This window comes from Lissotriton vulgaris, chromosome 5, assembly GCF_964263255.1.
Source record: "Lissotriton vulgaris chromosome 5, aLisVul1.2, whole genome shotgun sequence".
NCBI lineage: Eukaryota > Metazoa > Chordata > Amphibia > Caudata > Salamandridae > Lissotriton > Lissotriton vulgaris.
Window position 1 is genome coordinate 1775042121 of NC_141693.1, and position 20936 is coordinate 1775063056.

Below are 20936 nucleotides of genomic sequence, written 5' to 3' on the forward strand. Positions count from 1 at the left end.
GATGGTCATTACACTGTGCTAAAGCTAATAGACAGTATTTTAATACATGAAATCTCACAAATGACATAATAGACAAGTGTTTGGATATTTGTTACCCTTCTGACAAACACTTGCAGTTGAAGATTTGAAATGAGATCATTCTTTTTTGGCGCTTTTCAGAGGGGTTGTATATCATTTTCCCCAACTGTAATTTTACATATATTTGCTATTTTATAACTGCCTGGTGGGGGCCAGCTAATGCTCAATTCCTCAATTCAGGAGGCCTCAGTTCTTTATGGTGACAAGCCAATGAAAAGCGGTATAGTCCTGATTGGTTCACTGAGAAATGTTTTGTCAGATGCCACAGGTCAAATCAGTTTATTATTAATAGAGACAACAAAGGTAGATGGCTGACTTACTGTGAAATACAGCCAATATACCTTTAAGGGTGGATTGTTATTACACCGTGTTGAAGACCCAAAACTGTGTTTAGGTAGATGTCACATCAGTGAATAATTTAGTAAGAAAATGTTTTGGTGTTGGCTGTCACCTGGGGTGACAATCCTTGTTAGACCATCTAAAGACAAATTATATATTGTGTTGCCAATTGTAATTTTATTCACATTTATAATTCTACTAACTTTTTGCCTGATGGCTACACTGTATTAACATTTATGCTTAATAGAGTAGGCCTGAGTTGGTTTAAGGGAAGAGCCAATGTTAAAGGTGGGATATCCTGATTTTGGCTTAAAACAATAATAACTCATAAAACTAAGCCTTGGTGTAATTTTAATTATACTGAAGTATTCAGAGTAATTTTAGCAATTCAATGTTACTATTTGTTGCAGAATTACATATAATAATGTGATGACTTGCGTAACGAAGAGTAATTTTAGAGAAAAAATCCTACTGCAAAAGTATATTTAGCCAAAGTGAAAATCGATTCTCACAACCATTTTGGAAAATAGAGGTAAATGCAGAATTATTCTTTTCGCATACTTCCTCATAATCTTGTTGAATTTTTAGATAAATCTGCATGATTGCACTGCACTGAATTTACAGGTATACCCACCCCCTGATAAAACTCCAGTGAAAGGGAAACAGCCCTCATTAGTGTAAATATATAAACACTGATAAACACCTGCACCACCACAAACTAACATGCCAGTCAAAGAAAGAAAAGTGAGAGCCAATTAATATTTTTATTTCTTCTTGAAGGGGGCAACATAATGTTACTTTTGTGTTACTTTGTTATACAAGAGTCACTAAAATATTGGGGCCGATTAGGATGGCGGACCACCCCCGAGGTGGAGGGACCGTCCGCAGGGGCTGCGGCGTTCCCTCCATCCCAATTAGGATGTGACCGCCACCCTGGCGGTCACATCCCCTACCTTTAACATTGCGGCGGATGCTGCTTCAAGCAGCACCCGCCGCAAGGTTAAAAGTGCATGTTTTCCTTTGCATGCACGAAGCGGCAGGCACCGCGTGGTGCCTGCCGCTTCATGCACGCAAAGGCAGCAGGGGGGTACCATAGGTACCCCCCCATGTGCACCCCCCACCCCCCTTCACCCCTGGGGGCCCGCAACGGGCCCCCAAAGAAAAGTCTGTATGCCTTTCCACGGCAGAAATGCCGCCGTGGAAAGGCATAGGACCGCTGACATCCTAATATGGCTGGCGGTGTCTGATAGACACCGCCAGCCATGTTAGAGCTTTTCCGCCGCGGTCGGAAGGCGACCGCGGCGGAAAGGGGCGGACGGAAAAAAGATTACCCCAGCCATCCTAATCTGGCGGGGGTCTTTTTCAGTCCGCAGCGGTTAATCCGCATCCTCCGGGCCGGTGGTGGCTTCCGACAGCCCGGAGGATGCGGATTATCCGCAATCATAATCGGCATCCCAGTTCCTTCTTCCTTTTGGTTCCTCCAAATTATGTGTGCTTGAGTTAAAGGTGCAGGGTTTACATGCATGTTTAGGTTTGATCTGATTATTTTACACTCTGTAGAGAATCTGGGAAAAATAAATTCAGTTTTGATCTTTTGTCAGTGTTTAATTCTTTCACTGATTGGTGAAATGGCTGTCTCATTAGACCCTTGGCCACTATGTACTATCATATATATCCAAAGATACATAATGGGAAAACCCTATGTTACATCAGCCCCCTTATCTAACAAGTCAGTATTGATTGGAGGTCCACTACCAAACAACTCAAACTTTAAACTTTCAATACAAGGTGTACCAACAGTACCTGTGAAAAGAGTGCTGTCAACATGGACATGGGATAATGGTGAAAATATAAAACAAGTTTTTCGTAATTCAAAATGTTAAAGGTTTCACAAGGTACTATGCTGTTGGCAGGGTTGACCACCCCTACAATATCATAATATTCAGTAAGGAGTAGGTAAATGACCCCCAACTGTGACCATGAATTTGTTTATTCAAACATTTGAATATAGCAGTCTTACTTTTTAAATCTATTATTAGTCCTGTAACCAAGGAAGAGTCCTGAGAGTGTGAGAGGTAATGAAATGTAAGCAAGAGTAATAAGATGCAAGTGTGAGTGCAATACACAGACGTTCTGTGCCTAAAACAGTATAACATAAGTCCATTGGACTCACTGCCAATGAGAAGAAACTACAAAGCCTGCATTACTTCTTACTTAAATTAAGTAGGTGCTTTATAACAAACAGTGCAGAAAACATGTTTTGTAAATACTGGAAAAACTGTTTTTGCCTATTTTGGAGGTTAGGCAACTGAATAAACATCGATAAGCACTAATTGCAAAAGATTTGGAAAACACAAACAAAACCTGCTGAAATCTACAAACAATAAACACTGAGAACAGGACAACCCAGATCAAGACTATAGGCCTAATTGGTTCAAAAAAATGTTATGTCAGGTGCAATAGGGCGGATCTGTTCATAATGAGGATCACAACAAAGGCGCAGTATGACTATTTACTGTGAGCACCTTATGGTAAAGCTAGCAGGCCTCTACAGGTGGATTATTACACTGTGTTAAACCCTGTAGGTGGGCATTTTGTTACTTGGAATCTCATAGATTACTGTAGTAGACAAGGCTTTTGATGTGTGTTTCTTTGACAATACCTGGAGGTTGAAGATTTTATTGTGAGAGTCCTTGCTAGCTCCTCATAAGAATGCCTGTTAGTTCTAGATGTCGCTATTCAGTTCTTCTCTTCTTTTTTTCACAGTGCCTTGTAGCTCCCCAAACAGTCCCACTGCTCTGCCCGCTTTACTTCCATTCTTTTAATGTATCCTGCATATGCCAGTTGAGCTTATGTACCTGTTTTCTTGCCAGTGGATAAGTTGGTGAATGCAAGAATGAATCAGTAGGTACATGAATGGATGTAGGAGTGGTGGGTGAGTGACATAGTGCATGTCATATTGAGTGCATGAACTTATCAGTGACTGAACAGGCACTTTCAGTTATAAGCCATTCTATTGACGTTGCCAATGCTTGCTTTCATATGCAGTGCTTACAAAGGCGTTTTAACTAGAATAAAAAGGGTTGAATCTGTGTACTGAAATACATTTCATATTAGCCCAGCATTGTGAGTGAGTCTCCAGTTGCCTTTTTCTGTATAGTGAGTTATCTCCAACCACGGTCTACTGTTTTAATTACTCCTTTGCTAAACACACTGGGAAAGGAGTCATATGGCTGATCTGGTGCCACCCCTTTGTGTTTCCCTGGCATCTGCCTAGTGCTGTTTTGTTTAATGACCAGTATTGTCTGGTGCCAAATGCTAACCACCATACCCTGTCACTCCAATCTCTTATTTTTAAAAGACAAACATTGCCCAATGACCAATGAATGCATTATACACTGTAGCTGTGGTCAGAAAACACCATCCAGTATTCGCATGATCTGCAAGAATGGTACAACAGAAAGTCGACAATGAAACCTACAAATGGAACAAACCTACATTAAATGGGTGAAAAAATTTTCTACCCTACCATAAAAAAAATTGAAATGAGAACCTATATAAAATATGTATAAAGGCTGAAAATGTAGCTGATCACTCCTGCCTCATATCTAATGTAAAAAAGACCAATTGATGGACAGAATGCAGACCAACGTCATAAATTCACCCAAGAACACAGAGATCTGGGCCTAAATCCATTGATTTTTTGATCCCCCATGCCATTCCAGTTTGAACCCAGCCATATGCAAATCAGTCTTGACCCTGCAAACAATGGGAACAGGCCAGCCTGAACTGGATTAAAGCTATCCTGGCTGATGAGGGGTGAAACCCTGAAACCGGTCTAGGATGCTTGTTTGCAGTCCAGGTAGGACCTGGGTTGGCGATTCGGGCAGGACAGTTCTCATGAAGCACAGGGTCAAGACTGATTTGCATATTGACAGGTCTAAACTGGGGTGGCATGGTGAGCTAAAGAATGATGGATTTAACCCAGAACTCTTGACTGGGGGTGAATGTTTTGATTTGTTCTGCATTCCATCCATCAATTGTGTGTATTTTGCTTCATATCTAATGTAAACATTACTCTATGTGCAAATGTTTGGCATCAGAGATTGAGAACGTCGAAAGACTATGGTTCATTTAGGACAGAGAGAGTTGGCGATGATGCAGAACAGAGCGTCCTTAGGTGACTAGATGGACACTGATACCTAGGGAGACCCTGTTGTCAATAAACATGCATCCTACCTTTGTCGGAAGGTTTGGAATACTATTATATTTGTGATTTCTCAAAGCTTCAAGTTTTCTCAGAGCTCCTTATGACATCCAAAGGCAGCATGTTTGCATGATATTATATCCAAAATGAATCTAATGCGGATCTTTGGCATACTCAAAAGCAGGTGCTTACTTTTGCCTGAGGTTCTCTAGTTCCTCAAAAATATCCTCGTCTTCGCTCTCCGTGTCATCGCTGCTCAGGTAGGAGATACCCCTGGTGTAATGCATCCAAACCTGGACTGTTGACGACACCTGCTGAGGACTCTGCAGGCTCTCGTCGTCGCTGGAAAAGTTGGTGTCTGGTTCATTCCGATTGCCGAGAACCACTTCGGGTGTGAACGTGATAAGAGGTCCAGGAGTTTCAACAATCACTGGGCTGCTGCTGATGTCCCCATTGGTGAACGGCATGGCCTGGGTGGGAGTCTCATTGGCTTGGTCAGAACTCGTGGCCTCCGTGTCTGAAGAAGCAGTCTCGTAGACTGACAATGTTTGTTCTGAAGCCTTCAGATCTCTGGTAGGACTTCCCTGGTCCGAATGATTTTGGCAGCCAACGCCATCAACACATGTGCTCTTGTTCTCCAGGATGGTATCTATCGGCTCCTTGGATGTGGAAACCTGGAATCTTCCCACTCGTGTGGGTGTGCCCTCTGAAAAAGACCAAGAGCAAATGCGTTTACAGATTTACTATGATGATTGGCAAGTAAATAGTATAACAATCTCAGGGGCTCACAAAGTAACAAAGTGTATTCCCACTCACCAAAATGGTGTCGCTTAATAGAACCCCACTTCTGTGGCATACGTCATACTTCACTCTACATGACAAGCATACTTGACCAACATCCAACTTAATTTGCGAAACCTAAAGCCTGTTTCTCAAAAATCTGTTTAAGGAAAAAGTATGATACTCCTATTTCATATATGAGAATGATATTTCATGATACTTAAAACTTACAGTGAGTTTACATTATAAAAGGCTGCAGGCACTACAGTACTTGACAGTGTTCAGCTGCCCTCCATAGGCAGCAGGGACTACGGTTCTATAGAAAGAGTTCAGCTGCCCAGCATACTACTATTGAAAAAAAGAATAATAAGGTCAAATCTCAAGTGTTGTTGAGCAGTTAAACTGCTCCTCGAGCTCATCTTGTTGTCCATATCTTGAGGAAAAACCTCACCATGAGAAGAATGCTGATTTTTGATACTCAGTGATTAGAGTGGGATAAGATACTAAGAGGAGAAAAGAGAAATGCAATATTTGCACTGGCTGCAGAGGTTCAGTACAGATTGTACCATGACGGCCAGAAGTGAGAATAGGGTTAAGGACATGGAGTGCTGAGGGGATTGTTACATCCTAGATGCAATACCCGTATGCAGAAGAAATGAGGTCCAAATTTCCATTGGATCTGAGAAAAGTACCAACTCTTACAGGTTCTTTTGTCACCAAGGATTGCCAACACCAGTGAAATCACATCAGCTAAGCCTTGCTGATAACATGTGCGAGGCCATAGACATCAGCCACCAGGACACACAGGAGGACCAAGGAACTGCGTGTACAAACTCCTGAGTGCTGCACCTGATTGGGAACTGGGTTCCGTGTTGCAATGGCTTCATATGCCGGAGGACAAGGGAACTGTATGCACAAGCACCTCAGTGGTGAACTTGGGCGGTTGTTGTCCTTGGGGATGCGGCAGATCACAGAGATGGTTGCACAGCTGCTTGCTTAATTGGCAACGTATTGCTAAATTCTGAGGTAATCCTAAAATTTTAAACTCCAGGCCAGAGATTACTGGAGCCCAGGATGGTAAGGAAGAAACAACTAAAAAGCGGGTCTTCAGCCCTCCAAAATTACGGACTAATGTTTCAATGTGTTCGACTGTCTCTGACCTGTGAGAGCATACTTGCTGCACACTACACTGGAGACATCAGCTGATGGATGGGATGGGAAGAAACATGAGTAGAGGAAATAGGGCTGAGAACCCAGGATTAACATTTACAAATACAAATCATACTGCAGATTATTGGGTTCCAACATTCATTTTTGACTGCATAAATACTAACATTTTTAGCATCTAGTGTTGTTCTTTAGCACAGCGCTATCCTGCTCAGTCTATCTTAAGAAAGAAAAGGCCAACTTAATTGCTACTGCTTCTTTGCATATCCATTCTAGTAATCCAACTATGCAAATTATTTCTTTTTGCTTCTTTGAAGATCCTTTTTTGTGACATATATGTGAACGGGTTTCAGTCCACAGTCATCCTTTTGGGCCTTCGTCAGGACTGACGGATTGAACATGGATTAGCCTATGATATGGACACAACCTCTACTGCAGGTGGACCTTTTCATTCCTACATTAGGAGCTTGATGAACAGGGTCGCTAGTGTCTATTTCTAAATTGCACATTTCCAGAATGACCAATGCACCTTTTTGGTGTGATCAGTGTGTAGCAGTACGCAAGCTGAAATAATGGCTATGGTCGAAGTAATTGACATGTATATTTGCTGGTTATTCACTATTATGGGGATCGGAATCGCAATATGCTCTCACTTTAGCCAACAAATAGTGTACTATCCAAAATATCTTCATTTCTGTTACAACCTCACGACTAAAGTATCATTTGATCATCACGTTGTATTTGCCTAATTCTAAAAACCACCGTCTTGAGTTCTCTCATTTCTAATTTTCTTTCACTATTTCTTTTATCAATATTACTGTATGACCTTAAAAGCTCTTTCACCCACACAAAATGCAACGTTCCTCATATTCTTGAAAAAGAAATGTAAGAGTCCCCGAATGTCTACACTAGTTAAGTCCACTATTAAATTAAAGGAATTACATTTGTTTAAAAAGATGAGGTATGAGAAAAAAGGTGTACTGATAAATAATGACAAGATGCAACAGACAACTTACCGTTGGCATTGGAGAGCCCACTTGCTCCTACAGAGTTCATTCCTGTAGATTCATGAAAGCAGTCTTTGGAAGGTGAAGGGGGCACCTATTAAGAAAGAAAATCTGTCTCAATTACATCATATCTCCCGGTCGAATCATAATGTCATTAACAATCATTGCCAATTATGCATCCATTATTAGTACTAGAGCAACAATCTTTAATATCCCATGTACAAATGTATTTGGTATCCCTCCTTCCCTTAGAAACAAAGTCATGTCATGACATTTGTTGCAACCTGGCACCCTCTTACGGCCACTCCACAGCGTCTTAAGGCAGCCGCCGACAGTCACCATAATGAAGCGCAGGCCTTACCTTTCTTCAGTTGTAAATGTGAGCATAGGAGTACCCCATTTTGTACGGCCTGTGGACAAAAGGTTGTTCTAGAATGAAAATGGCTGAAGAAGCTTTTGAGTACCTTCTGCTTTTTATTCAAAAAGCTGAATGCTGAAATTTTGGTGGAGTCAACAATGTGGTGGGAGTACTCTCCCAAAGATACAAAGTTACATGTAGGCTAATATGTACTGATTCTGTACGTTTGCTTGATTGGACTTATACAGATCGTACATATGCTACTGTTCATGTGTTAGAAATAGTTCTTATGATTGTTGACCCAATCACCGCTGGACAAGCCCTGAAGGAGTCTCCTGCAATATCTCAGCATAGACGAAACACATGTTCGCAAGGGCAAAGAGTGCTGTACAAGATATGAAAATAAAAAACAAAACTAGTGATAACACAATCTCAAAAGTGATTTGCTGAGTGCTCGGAGAAAGTATTCAAATTGTATGAAAGAACATATTCATCTGAATTTGTCATCCTGGAGTACTAACAGTTAACTATTATTTGGCATTTTTCATACTAACATTGGAGTTAGATGGACATTTCTCAAGACTAATAATGAGATTGACCTATAGCAATGTAACTCACAAAAATAGGTTAAAGTCCCAGCAGGTCAGACTAATCCCTTCATTTCTAGGTCTTAAATAGAGTACCCTTACAAAATGGCAAATTCTGAAGTAGCATGGCCTATAACTAAAAACAAATAATATCTTCACTTTTCAGAATTAGGTACCATTATTACCTAACTCAATAGTCCTCTGGTATCAATGTCTTAAGGTTCAATGGATAAGTCAGCAATGCTCAGTCAGCACTGCCAGAATTTATTTATAACCTCTGGAACGATTGTTGTACACAGATCCCTACAACAGGTGCTCATCTACTCATATGGCCACCGACACATTAAGGGTTTTATAATCTTGCTGCACCCTCAACTTCATCATTGGTGTAAAAAATAAATCTGTGTGAGTAAGTCACAGAATTCTGTCTCAGTGGACATTACCATTCGAGGATGGAACTTAGTACCAAGGAAGATCCGCCATTTTCAGATGTGTAGAATTTTGAGTCATGCTAACTTTCAGGGTTAGTCTTGCAACATGAGTATTTGCGCTGGAGGGTCAATCAACAGGTGCATAAATAAAATCTAGGCGTTCACAACTTTTTATGTAGTCACGTACAGTTCCATTGCTTTACCTGCTGCTTACCGACGTAGATTTACTTCAAACTTGAAGACTAGGAGTGTAGAAAGTTCCACTTGATGTGATGAGGATGTTCTCTAGAGTACCTCCTCTGGAGTCCCTGCTTTTAATCTACACGAAGAAGTGTGGAGGAGATGGACTACTCATGGACAGCTATGATTTGGTTAGTATTTTCTGACCATAGGTAGGGGTTTTAGTGAATTCAGAAATACTGCACATCTACTCAAAAGCCAACAAACGGAGTCTGGAGGGAGTAGAGTAGGCAGTTTATAAAATGATTCTGTAAATTGGCCCTAAAAGTCTGCAAATTCATCTCTATTCTTACCATCGTTGACAAAATGTAACCTGTCGAGCCCCAAACTAAAATGATGCTGCATAACATGAAAAAAAGAGAAGGAATTAAATTGCATCCTCCGTCAAGGGCGAGGTCGAAAGACCTAAACAAAATAGTGTTAAAAAGATGCTACTTTCCACTTCCTAATATTATGTGCCATGGTAATTACCAGTTTTATGATATTTATTGGCGCTTTCACCTCTAATTACTCATATTTATTTTTTGCATTTTACATTTATTTTTGTATACTTTGAAAAACTGAAGTTGCAACTAATACTTATCCACACTTTTTTAACTGATAAAAGTATACATACTAAGATGTCTTCGGGTATATATATAATATATATATATATATATATATATATATATATATATATATATATATATATATATATATATAACATTTTCTGTAAGCTTATTTATCGATATTTTGCACTTTTGTTTACCTCCACATACTGTTACTTTGCATTACTGTTGGGCTGCCAGTCATGACTGACAGCTTGGACAGGCAGTCGAAAGCAGACCTACTTTCCATGTTGTTCTAATTTTAAAAATAGAGTCAAGGAAATATGATGCTTTCTATTTCATGTATAAAAGTCAGTAAAAACAGAAAACTGGAAACCTCAATAATAAAAAAATAGACCTTCATCTGAATATCAACAGCTAAAAGCAAGAAAGTACGTTAATTACAAAATCCCTGAATTTGTTTATTCATGCAGGAGACCATATCAAAGAAAAGGAGATATTGAAATCTTTGCTTACAGATTTGCTCCCCGCCTCATCCATCGCTTGTTTTGTAGAATCTGCCGCAAGTACTCCTGGGGATGAAGGACCTGCTTCAGTGTTGTCTAACACTCCTGGAGCTTGGTGGGGCAGTGGAGAAGAGACTCGAAAACCGCCTGGTGATGAAAATGTCACAACAGCCTTTGGGGAAGATGGCACCGGTGTTGACACAGCCACAATCGGTTCGATTGCATGATCCCTGTGTAAGATACTTTGCGATCCATGAAAAGGCTGCGTGATATTGGCACCAACAGTCGAAGCTGGCAGGTTCAGTGGGTAGATCTCCTGTGCCCCACTGGAATTAAGGCGCATGTTTTGACACTGTCCCTGGGCAGGAGATCTGGGCACCACATTTATCTGAGGCTGTGAGTAGTTATTTTGGTACATTGGCTGACCGTGCAATGGCATATGATGGTGCGGCTGACCGTGAACCGGCATCTGAGGGGGATACATTTGGCTGCCTGGCGGGATCCCTTGAGGTTGCGCGGTAACAGCCGACGCGCCGGGCAGGAAGCTCTGGGCCATGCTCATGGCCAAGGAAAAGACATTGGCCAATGAGAAGAGTGGCGTTGTGGAGGACCACTCAGGAGCTGGTGGGGCCGCAGACACAAAGGGCATGACAGTGTTCATGTTCTGTGGCATCATGCCGCTGCTCAGCATGTGTTGCAAAGAGTTCGGATGCATGATCGGCGGACTCAGAAGACCTTGATAGATGGGGCTTGGGGAGTCGCTCCCACTACTACTAGTGGCAGGGTGTGAAAGAGAAGCCGCTACAGGAAAAGGTCTGTGGGCAGGAGAAGCAGGAGAACTTCCCATCTCAAGGGAGCTGAACGCCGACTGGGGACACGACTGGGATGTTGGCATGGAGTGACCCATAGGGAATGGAGCTGCCAGGTTGGGAGATGCTTGGCAGGAAGGCCACGTCTTACTTGCTGCCACAAGAGAGCCTGCAAACAAACAAATAATATGAACGTTAACAGACTTATATTTTTCTGCACTGAATACACAAAGTTAACTCATGCATGTCAATGCATGCATGAAATGTTAGGCAGCACTACTATTAATATATATATATATATATATATATATATATATATATATATGTATATAAGTATATGTAGTGATTCCAACCACACATGAAGTAGGTTCCAAGTCATGGAATACCACAGTATATATTATATATATATTAAAATAATAGTATAGCCAACCAAAACATTGAAATAGCCATTGTGGTTAGTTGATGGATTATCATAATTGTAAAGTGCCACTGTGGCCCAAAATTGTTTTTGCATGCTTGGCAAGATATGCCTGCTCCATGAACGGCCATGCCCATCTACTCTGGCAGTGGTCAGTCGTGGCAGAACTCCTTACAGTGCATCATCTACACATACCCTTAGCCACTGCCAATCTTGTGTGCCACATGCCCTCTCTTCGTGGCCTACCCCTCTTTTCCCTTGCATTCCACATTCTACCGGCACCCTGTTACAATGCACTTCACCTTTGCTGCTACCCCAGCTCTCTTGAAATGCTGCAAATGGGACTTCTAGATAGACCACTAACATCAACCTCGTCTACCAACTTCACAGGGTCAGATATTACAACTCTTTCCTTTCTTAGGTTTAGCACTAATTATCTTATAGTTTACTGGTACCTGTTAACTTTTATGTTTGTTGGTGGGCTAACAAACTGATGTATCAGACCAAAGCACTCCAAGGCTACATAGAGGCGGACCATAGCAATGTACAACTCCAAAATTGATCATTAAAATAATTCTGCAAAAAAAGCATACATTCTGTGCTACCCCCACCCTGCAGACCCACATACTTTACCACCAACCTCTCATGCAATTTCAAGTCCTTCTAAAATGCTCCCTCATCCTTTCACCTGCTGTCTTGCAATGTTCTGCCTCCTATACAAAAACACAACCTACTTGTGGTACCATGGAGCTTTCCTCACACTTCACACAGGAGAGGCCCATGCAGGTAAGAGTGGTAGCGCGGGGTTGTGGGAGATTCGTCAAACAGCGACAAGGGAAATTTAAATTTAAAATAAAGAAAACTACTTATCTTGCGCTCGCTGCATCGCCGACTCGGCAATGCGGCGAGTGCAAGGTAACTGATTTTTTAAATTTCATTTTCCCTTGTTGTTGTCTGTCGACAGCCCCACCCCCACCCCACTGCTCTTACCTGCACGGGCTGCTCCCCTTCACATGTGATCTCTGCCCTCAGGACATAGTGCTACTCCTTCAACCCTACCTTCTCCGGGTACCTTTTCCCGCTCACAGTACTCCTTCAGCAGGGGAGTAGCTCCTGGGAGGGACACATGTTTGTCAAGTGGAAGACTGAATCTCTGAGGACATAAGCAAGAGAGCAGAACTGCTGTCCAAGGACCAAATGGGGTGTTTGATGTCTGGTTTATCCTCTCTGATAGTCAGCTAGTTGTGTCTGGAGGTGTGCTCTGAGGGCAGTGTGGGGGTCTGTCTAAGAGTCTAATGAGGGTCTTCTGTAGGGGTGCTGGAGGTGCCTGAGACGACAGTGAGGGTCTTTTGAAGCTGGCTGAGGGAGTGCGACAACCAGCTGGTTATGACTGAAGACAAACTTCAGGTCTCTGGGGAGCATGCTGGAGGCATCCAGGGCACAATAATAGTTGATGAAGCGCATTAAAGCACCAGATGAAGTTAGGAGCAGCCTGAGAGTCTCTGAGGGCATGCTCCTTTATTGCAAAGCCATATTGGGGGTGTCTGGGGGTAAAGCAAGAATCTTCGAGAACCCACCTGGGCTGTTGAAATACTAGACAGTGGCGTCTAAAGTCAGGCTGAGGGACAGCAGAGCATGTCTAAAGGTCAATTGGTGGTTTGTAACAGGGGTCTGTCTCTAAGAGACTGTCAGGGATTTCTGTGAGTGGTCCTGAGTTACCTTAAGAGATGGAGAGAGCGACTGGGTCTTGAGACTGGCTGAGGTCTCAAAAGGTCTGCTGGGAACGTCTGAAGAGAGGCTAAGGATCCCTGAGGGACATTTGATAGGATCTAATGACAGCTGTTGGTGTGTGAAGGGCTGGCTGAGGTACCTAATAGTGAAATAAGAGTTTCCGAAAGCTGGCCAAACCTTACGGTAACAGAGGATATGACAAAAAGCACTGATAGGGGTTCAGGGCACTGAGAATGGGGATGGAGGTGTTTGTCATCACTAACTTGAGGTGTTTCTGATAGAAAGCTGTTGATCACTAAGGGTGAGCTGATACTCCTGGGGGCCTATCTGTAGATAACCAAGGATCTTTTTGGGTTCTCTGAATACCTTTCAAGGCAGAGTAAGGGTCTGGCTGTCTGATGGGTAGCAAAGGGAACAGAGGTCGAGCTCAGCTCACAGAGGCTGAAGGTGAGCTGAGGATTGCGATGGTCAGAGGGATGTCTGCGAAGGCTCCGATAGACATCTGAAGGTCTTCAAGGACTGATGCTGGTGTCATATGACCATCTGATGATGCCATGGGCCGGTTGGTGTTAACTGGGGAACGCTGAGGCTCTCGGAGGACACGCTGGTGTTCTCTGATGGAGTCTGTTTGGGGCATGCTATCAAAACCTTCCTGTTCTCTGTACTTGGTTAGCCGTCTTTTTCCTTCTTTCTGCGTGTTATGTTTTAGTACTTGTTCAAGCGCCAGGACACCCCTTTGCTGGGGCAGCTGTGCGCTGTATAAATAATGTTAACATAACAACATAACATAGAATGTGCCCCACGTGCCAACGCCACAATACGTGTTCAGCTCTGCCCCTCACACCGCTCATAGCACCTCTGCTGTCTCTCAATAACCCTTCAGCTCTACCCTTTCACATGACGTATTCTCAGTCCACATCTAATAAGACCACTTCCGCTCTACCTACTCGTGCATCACACATCAACTCTGCCCTTTTACTACACCCTTCAGGTCTGCTCCGCATACCTTAAATGCCTTTCATAACACCACCCTCTCACTTCACCCTGTGAGACCTACATTGCACCTCCCATGCCAACTACACCTGCATGCTGTCCCATTTGTGTGCTCCATCACTCTTCACATACACCAACTTTGCCTTCGAACAAGACCGCTTCCGCTTAATCCAGACATCCCCTTAGATATTCACACCTCAAATGCCAGACCCGACACCTCGCAAAAACCCTTCTACTCTGCACCCTCACACCCCACATGAAACATACATGTATACATCCACATAATGTAGACACTGAATTATGTGATTCTTCTGTGGTGGAGTTTTTTGCATAATCAAAGAGTGGTCGCACTTGCCTCATAAATCAGCATCTTCTTTATAATTTGCAGATTTCAACAGAAATTGTTTTGACTCGTATTCAAAAATGACAAAGAAGTCCTACACATGCTGCTACGCTGCGGCGTGCCCACTGCAAAGGTTTACTGGCTGTCTTTAGTTGGTGATTGCTATCTGCATTCATGTGTTAAACTGATACTAAATTATGTGAAACCTTTTTTCAAACAGAATTCATGTGTGTTAAAATGCAAAGTAGAAAAACCACCGCAAAGAACGTGCCTCACTATGAAGCATAATTTAGCTTTTCTTGCCGCATAATTTAGTCAACCTTGCTGCACAATTTGGCCCTTCATTGCTGCATAATTCCAGTGGCGCATAATTCCAGTGGCACAACTATGGCTTATAGATACTGGTCCCAGTACAAAATGTTATGATATTCTGAATCTAAACACCCCAGGCAGATAGAGTCTAGATTGTGAGTTTACGCTGGCATGTGTCCGAGAGTGTGTGCCAATGGAGTGCATTCTCATCTCACTGTTGGCAACTGAGCACCACCCTTAAGCCAACAGAATCTAATTATCAAAGGAAACATGCAGTGGATCAAGCGTAGAGACAAGGGATGTCTTCAGAACACCCACGACCTAGTAGCTGTTCTACTGAATTTTGCATAATGTGTGGCCCCGTCATTAATGCATACTAATTAAGCACAGGTATTACCCAAGCCTTGGGCGCCCTGACTTGCAGTTTGGTATTCATATTTGTGCATTTCCCTGTTGCCTCATTAAAGCATAAACCGCAGATGTGAGCTTTATTGCCAGATGTCAAGGTTCAGCTGATTTCTTGCCAATTAAATTTAAGGAAGTTATGGATTTTCATCCCTCTTGGAGGGTGCAAATTCTCCCATATACATTTAGCCGAGCTAAAGTTTCTCTGCATTGAGAGATCATTTTCTCTATATGGCAATAAACGTTCACTTTGTAGGACTACTTTTTGTGAACAAAAGCAAAACTTTGAAGATGTTTTCACTGCAAGTTTACTGGGGCCAGTGTTTTCTATACACAAGTGTATTTGATGCAAAAACATTTGTTATTGCTAAGTAAGGATGTGTGCAACATCCATTGCTGCAAAAGTCAGACTTGCTCAGGCAGCAAAAAGCCTATGAAGAGTGGAGCCTGCGCTTCGATGCCTCCTCAGGGGTAGTAAGCGCTATATAAATGCAATTACAATTACATAGATGAGATAACTAGGCCTGGGCAGTGAACTCCGCTGCATTCGTGGAGTTTTCTGTGCATAGGAGTTCTTTCCCCCATCGCGGATGCCAACAATAAGTTGGTGAGCGTGAGCTGCCGCCTGGGTAGAATTTCTACCAGAACGGCAGGAAGATCAGCACGAACAGCAGGAAGAGCAGCACGAACTGCATTTCGCACCACACTCCGCCACTTGCGGATTTCTGTAGAGTTTTCTTGGCACTTCGCGGAGTTCCACGTAGCAGACCTCCACGAACTCCGCCCTGGCCTTGCAATAGCGTTCTGCCTAGGCAGAAAGAAATTGGGATCCTCCCTCCCGCTGGTGAATAAACGAGGCAGCAGGGGGCCCATTTTGTGTTCACAGGTAGCAGTGACAAGCCTCTGAACACAAACATTTTCGTACAAATTAATTGAATCACAGCCAGGCTCTGACCGGCCTATAGGACAATCAGGCAGTGCTAGTCTGGTCCGACAGGTCAGTGTGTTCGACGGTTTTTTGGTAGTTTGTGGGCCTGTTTTATGGTCTGTTGGGACGGTGTTTACTGTTGGTTTCCCTGATATTAAAACAGACTCAGTCTTCCATACCTTGCAAAGCACTTACAGAGCGTGTCTTTACAAGTTCAAAATTGCCTCTGTTTGCAGGAATGGGCTTCTTTTTTTTAGCTAACTAATTCAGTAATCGAAGGCCACTTTTATTTTGGTGCCTGGGACAATTTTCTGTCCCAGCCCCACCCTGCCCACAGCTTACCTCTGTCACCCTGATGCCAGGTTGTTTGTTGCGGAGGAGAGGGTTCTTCGTGTAAGGGGTGTGTGTACGATGGGAGTGGAAGACAAGAGACTGATTGGGCGGTAAAATGTTTAAAAAAAATACAAAAATCACTTTAAAATGAATCATTGGAGCCAATTGAGAATGGCACTGCTGTCATCAAGGCCTTAATGCAGACAGCTCTGTGCGCCCCAATCAAGACTAGCGCCCTGGCTGCGGTCCAGCAGTGGAGAAGTGTGGCTCACTGGTTAGAGGAGGCAGACCTGGAAGCAGAGGTCAGCCCGGGACCAGGGTTCAATTCCCGGCTCGGCGGGGTCTTGAGTCCTAAAATGTCCATGGACTCGACAATTCTCGCTCTGGCGCCTATTCGATTCACGGGTTCACACTCTGCGACTATGGGCAATAGCTTGCTTAATCTCCACAACGGCCCCTCGCGGCGGGATGCCTGGCTTTTACCTTGCGGTTACCCTGCCGGGGTTATCTCACAGGGTAATACTAGGACGGGTTCCCTAAGCAAGCGCTTAGAAACCGCTCGGTGATTTGCGCTATATAAATTCCTGTACATTTACATTCACATTTATATTACATTTACATTTACCCCTGCCAAAAGCCAGCCCTGCCTATGACACGTACCCCTTAATCGCATGAGGTGTCGGTAGGTACATTGTTCTTGAATGCCCATCACTACTACCACACAACAGATGCGTAAAACAACTTTGCAGACTATGTTACTACTTTTCCCAACAGGATACAAGTGTTTCGGGTCAGGGGTCACTTCACTACCAGGATGCCCTAAACCCTGATCCCTCGCCCGGAGAAGGTCTACAGAAGATAACCTAAGTTTCTGCACAGTTCAGGTACATTTTTCTGGTGATTTTATTCCACAATTGCCCTCACCTCCAATGAGAGCTTTGAAGCTGCCATCCAGCTGCCAAACCGCTTTTGTAAAAAACACTTCATGAATATAAAAAATTGCCAGCACGCAGAGGTTGCTAGACCCCAGCGTCTCAGCACACCCATGCCAGCTCTCAATCCCTTTTCCTGGGAGTTCCTGATTATTGCCTCATTGGAGGCTCCCGTTTAAAGCGCTCTAAATACCAGAATTTTCTATTGCCCAATTAAACAATTTACCAGCCTCAGAAATATGAAAGTCTAAGATGGTCTTGCTGGGGAATTCGAATTTGTGTCAAATAGGTCACAGCAGATATCACCAGCGAGCGTTTAACTCACCGAGTCATCCTTCCAGCTTGGTACGTGCTACTGTACTATTCGCTTACGTTTCTAAGGAATTATAGTGCCATAATGTCTTTAACGTCATTATCTTGCTCCAATGAGGTGTTTAAGTTTAGTTTGACCCCAAGTGTGTGATAACCCGGCTCCGGCCTGAATCCCTGCGCATTGTCGCACGCGCACCTTTCCTGTGTTTGCCATCACAACTCACATCCCTGTGTTTATGTTAATGTGGATCTAAAATTAGCATGAGCGGTATGACGTGATCCCTTTGTAAACCCCCAGACAAAGAGAGCTGCACAATATTTATCCACAAAGAGACAGGCCAGGCCCATTGTGCTGGCGCAGCAGCTGGATTTGTGATACTGGGCTCTGTGTTTATCTAAGGTGTCAGCTGTGCTCCAGACTGGCAGCCACCTGCTGGCACCACAGGGTCAAGGGCAGCACAGGAAGCGGGCAAATGTTGCAACTGCTCCTTTGCAGAGGTGACACGTGGAAATAAATTGCCTATAGGCAGGGCCACTGCAATTATACAATTCTGCAGCCACTGCATTTTCCACATAACTATGGATTGGACGCTCAATACATCATTTACTGCATAATCTGCAGATTTCAACGACAACATGTTTCTAGCTCAATCGGATCAAAAACGTGGCAACAGGTGTTCCCCCGCAGTGGAAGTCCCTTCGTAAAGGTTGACTGGTCCTCTTTCACTTGCTAATTACTGCATTTGGTTCTCAAACTGGTACTAATGGGTAAAATCTTTAACCAGTGTTACCATGTTGAAAAAAAACATGAAATAATGAAGTACTATCACAAAATGTGCATCCCTACGCCGCACATTTGGCCTTTTCTTGATGTATAATTTAGTCATTCCTACCACATAATCTAGTCCTCCCCTGCCACATAATTCCAGGGGCCCTGCCTGTAGGGTCTGTGGCAGTGTTCTGGAGTCAGTTCAGTCAGTGCTTTTAATAGGCCGGTACTCACCGGTACAGCACTTCCGAATTTTCCATCCATCAGTACTTCTCTTTAGTCAGGGAGAGTACCGGTACTCTGATGAACAGTGCGGCAGGCTCAGGGTTGGCTCATCTCCCAGGGTAGGGCTGGTGCCGCCCTGCGGCTGATACTCTGGGGATAGCGAGATCGGGAGGTCCACTCAGGAGAGTGATCGCGAGCATCAGCTGTGGATGCACACACTACAATCGACATGGTGTGTGTAAAACCTGTCCTGCTGGGGGTCGATATGTCTCTGGAGGAATCTCACCTTATGGCTCCAATGCTGTAGATTCAGGCCTATAGATTCGGGGTAACCCAATAAACCCTTGTGGGCTTGGGCAAGGAAATTGATTAAGGTAGAGAGAAGCTACAAGGGATTTTATTTGTTGACTGAGTATGTTTGATTTAACAAAAGTAGAAGATAGGGTCCGTCAATTATTTAGACCCATAAGCATCCCTAGGATAGTTGAAACATTCAAAAAATTATACAAGTCATACATTCAATGAGTCATCAAAAGAGGAGGAATGGTAAGAAGCACACAGCAAACTAATTTTATCTGAAAAAATTATTAGATTTGACAAAAATCAAAAGATCTGAATCACGGGGTTATACTGCCACTCTGAAATTTTGGTGAAAGTGTACTATCGACTGCAACGCTGATTGATTTATAAATGTCACTGCGGATCCAGTGGATGAATAAAAATCCAAAATTGAAGACAAGTCGCGCCAGCGCTCAGTCCTTCAAAGGGGCTTTCTTTGTGAAAAATCTAGTCCTGATGATGGTCTCATAGATGTGAACAAGGAAGACCGAAACGTCGACCAATACATCATCTTCATGACATTTGTGCATAGAAAGAAACCTTCTTTACATTTATGAATTGGTTCTTCTTTTATGAGTATTGGAGCTGATGACATGTTATGAATCAATTTGCTAATGTTTATGTACAGCTATTCATGACTTTTTACTATATGATTGAATCTTGTATAACCCCCGTGATTCAGATCTTTTGATTTTTGTCAAATATAATATTTTTTTCAGATATAATTAGTTTGCTGTGTGCTTCTTACCATTCCTCCGCTTTTGATGACTCATTGAATGTATGACTTGTATAATTTTTTGAATGTTTCAACTATCCTATGGACGCTTATCGGTCTAAATAATTGACGGACCCTATCTTCTACTTTTGTTAAATCAAGCATACTCAGTCAACAAATAAAATCCCTTGTAGCTTCTCTCTACCTTAATCAATGTAGATTCAGACCAGCACGTCATGCAACAAGTGAGGTGCATCCCACAGAGCAGGATGGGAAGAGAGAGCGGGGAATTTGTTCCAGGGGGATCTGATCATATATTGAGGCAAAGGTGGAGGGAAAGAAAGGACAGGGACTGAGAGATGACAGGGGACAGTAAGATGCTCATAGGATAACAGGCGGGGAGAGAGATGAGGTTACAGAGGTATCAAAGAGAGAGAGGGGCAGCTTAGCGGCGAGGGAGGGGGTCAGGCAGGGAGAGAAAATAGTACAAAAGAAAATGAGACTAGGCTGCCAACCATGGACGCCCATAATTCAGCCATGTTATTGTCGATACACCGGACAGTGGTTTGTCTCCTTGACCACTGCAGTGTGAATCTCTTTCACTTCAGTGGCATAAAGTTGGCCCATAAAGTGCCTATGAATATTGAGAGGCTGCTAGCCTAAGCCACATTTTAGAGGCTCCTCAACAGTTTCCAGCAAGGGGATCTCATGTTTTTTGTGCCTGCCACCTTTTCCATACTCACCAGCAATAGTCACATATGTGAGTGAAATGGGACCTCAGACTCCATGCCCATTCAATCCCTGTTCTCTTTTCTGACACTGATAACATTTGTGACAATGCGAAAACAATTGATGGAGTGCTTGATTTGTAAAAAATATAAGTGCCAGGGCTCTCGCCGGGAGGCCACTGCAGCTTGGACGTCACATTGCACCTGCCAGCACTGCTAATGATTGTAACAACACAACTATTAACCATTGCACTCCTACGATTGTGACGATTCCGACTATTTCAGGCCCCCAAAGCTGTAGGAATGGCTCGGATGGCAATAAAGTCAATTTTTATGTATATTGCATTAATAATAAGCTGTAGTTGTGGTCATCGGTAAATTAACCAGAAAGTGCCA

At 43.2% G+C, this 20936-nt stretch overlaps 1 protein-coding gene across 1 annotated transcript in view; it reads right to left on the minus strand.

Moving 5' to 3' along the window:
- WNK4 (WNK lysine deficient protein kinase 4) overlaps positions 1 to 20936 on the minus strand; it is a 416457-nt gene that overhangs the window by 14315 nt on the left and 381206 nt on the right. Inside the window, exons 15-17 of the mRNA XM_086924092.1 lie at positions 10259 to 11226; positions 7588 to 7672; positions 4817 to 5330 (exon numbers count right to left, since the gene is read on the minus strand). Of these exons, the coding sequence (XP_086780218.1) occupies positions 4817 to 5330; positions 7588 to 7672; positions 10259 to 11226 (1567 nt within the window). The remainder of the gene's footprint in view (positions 1 to 4816; positions 5331 to 7587; positions 7673 to 10258; positions 11227 to 20936) is intronic.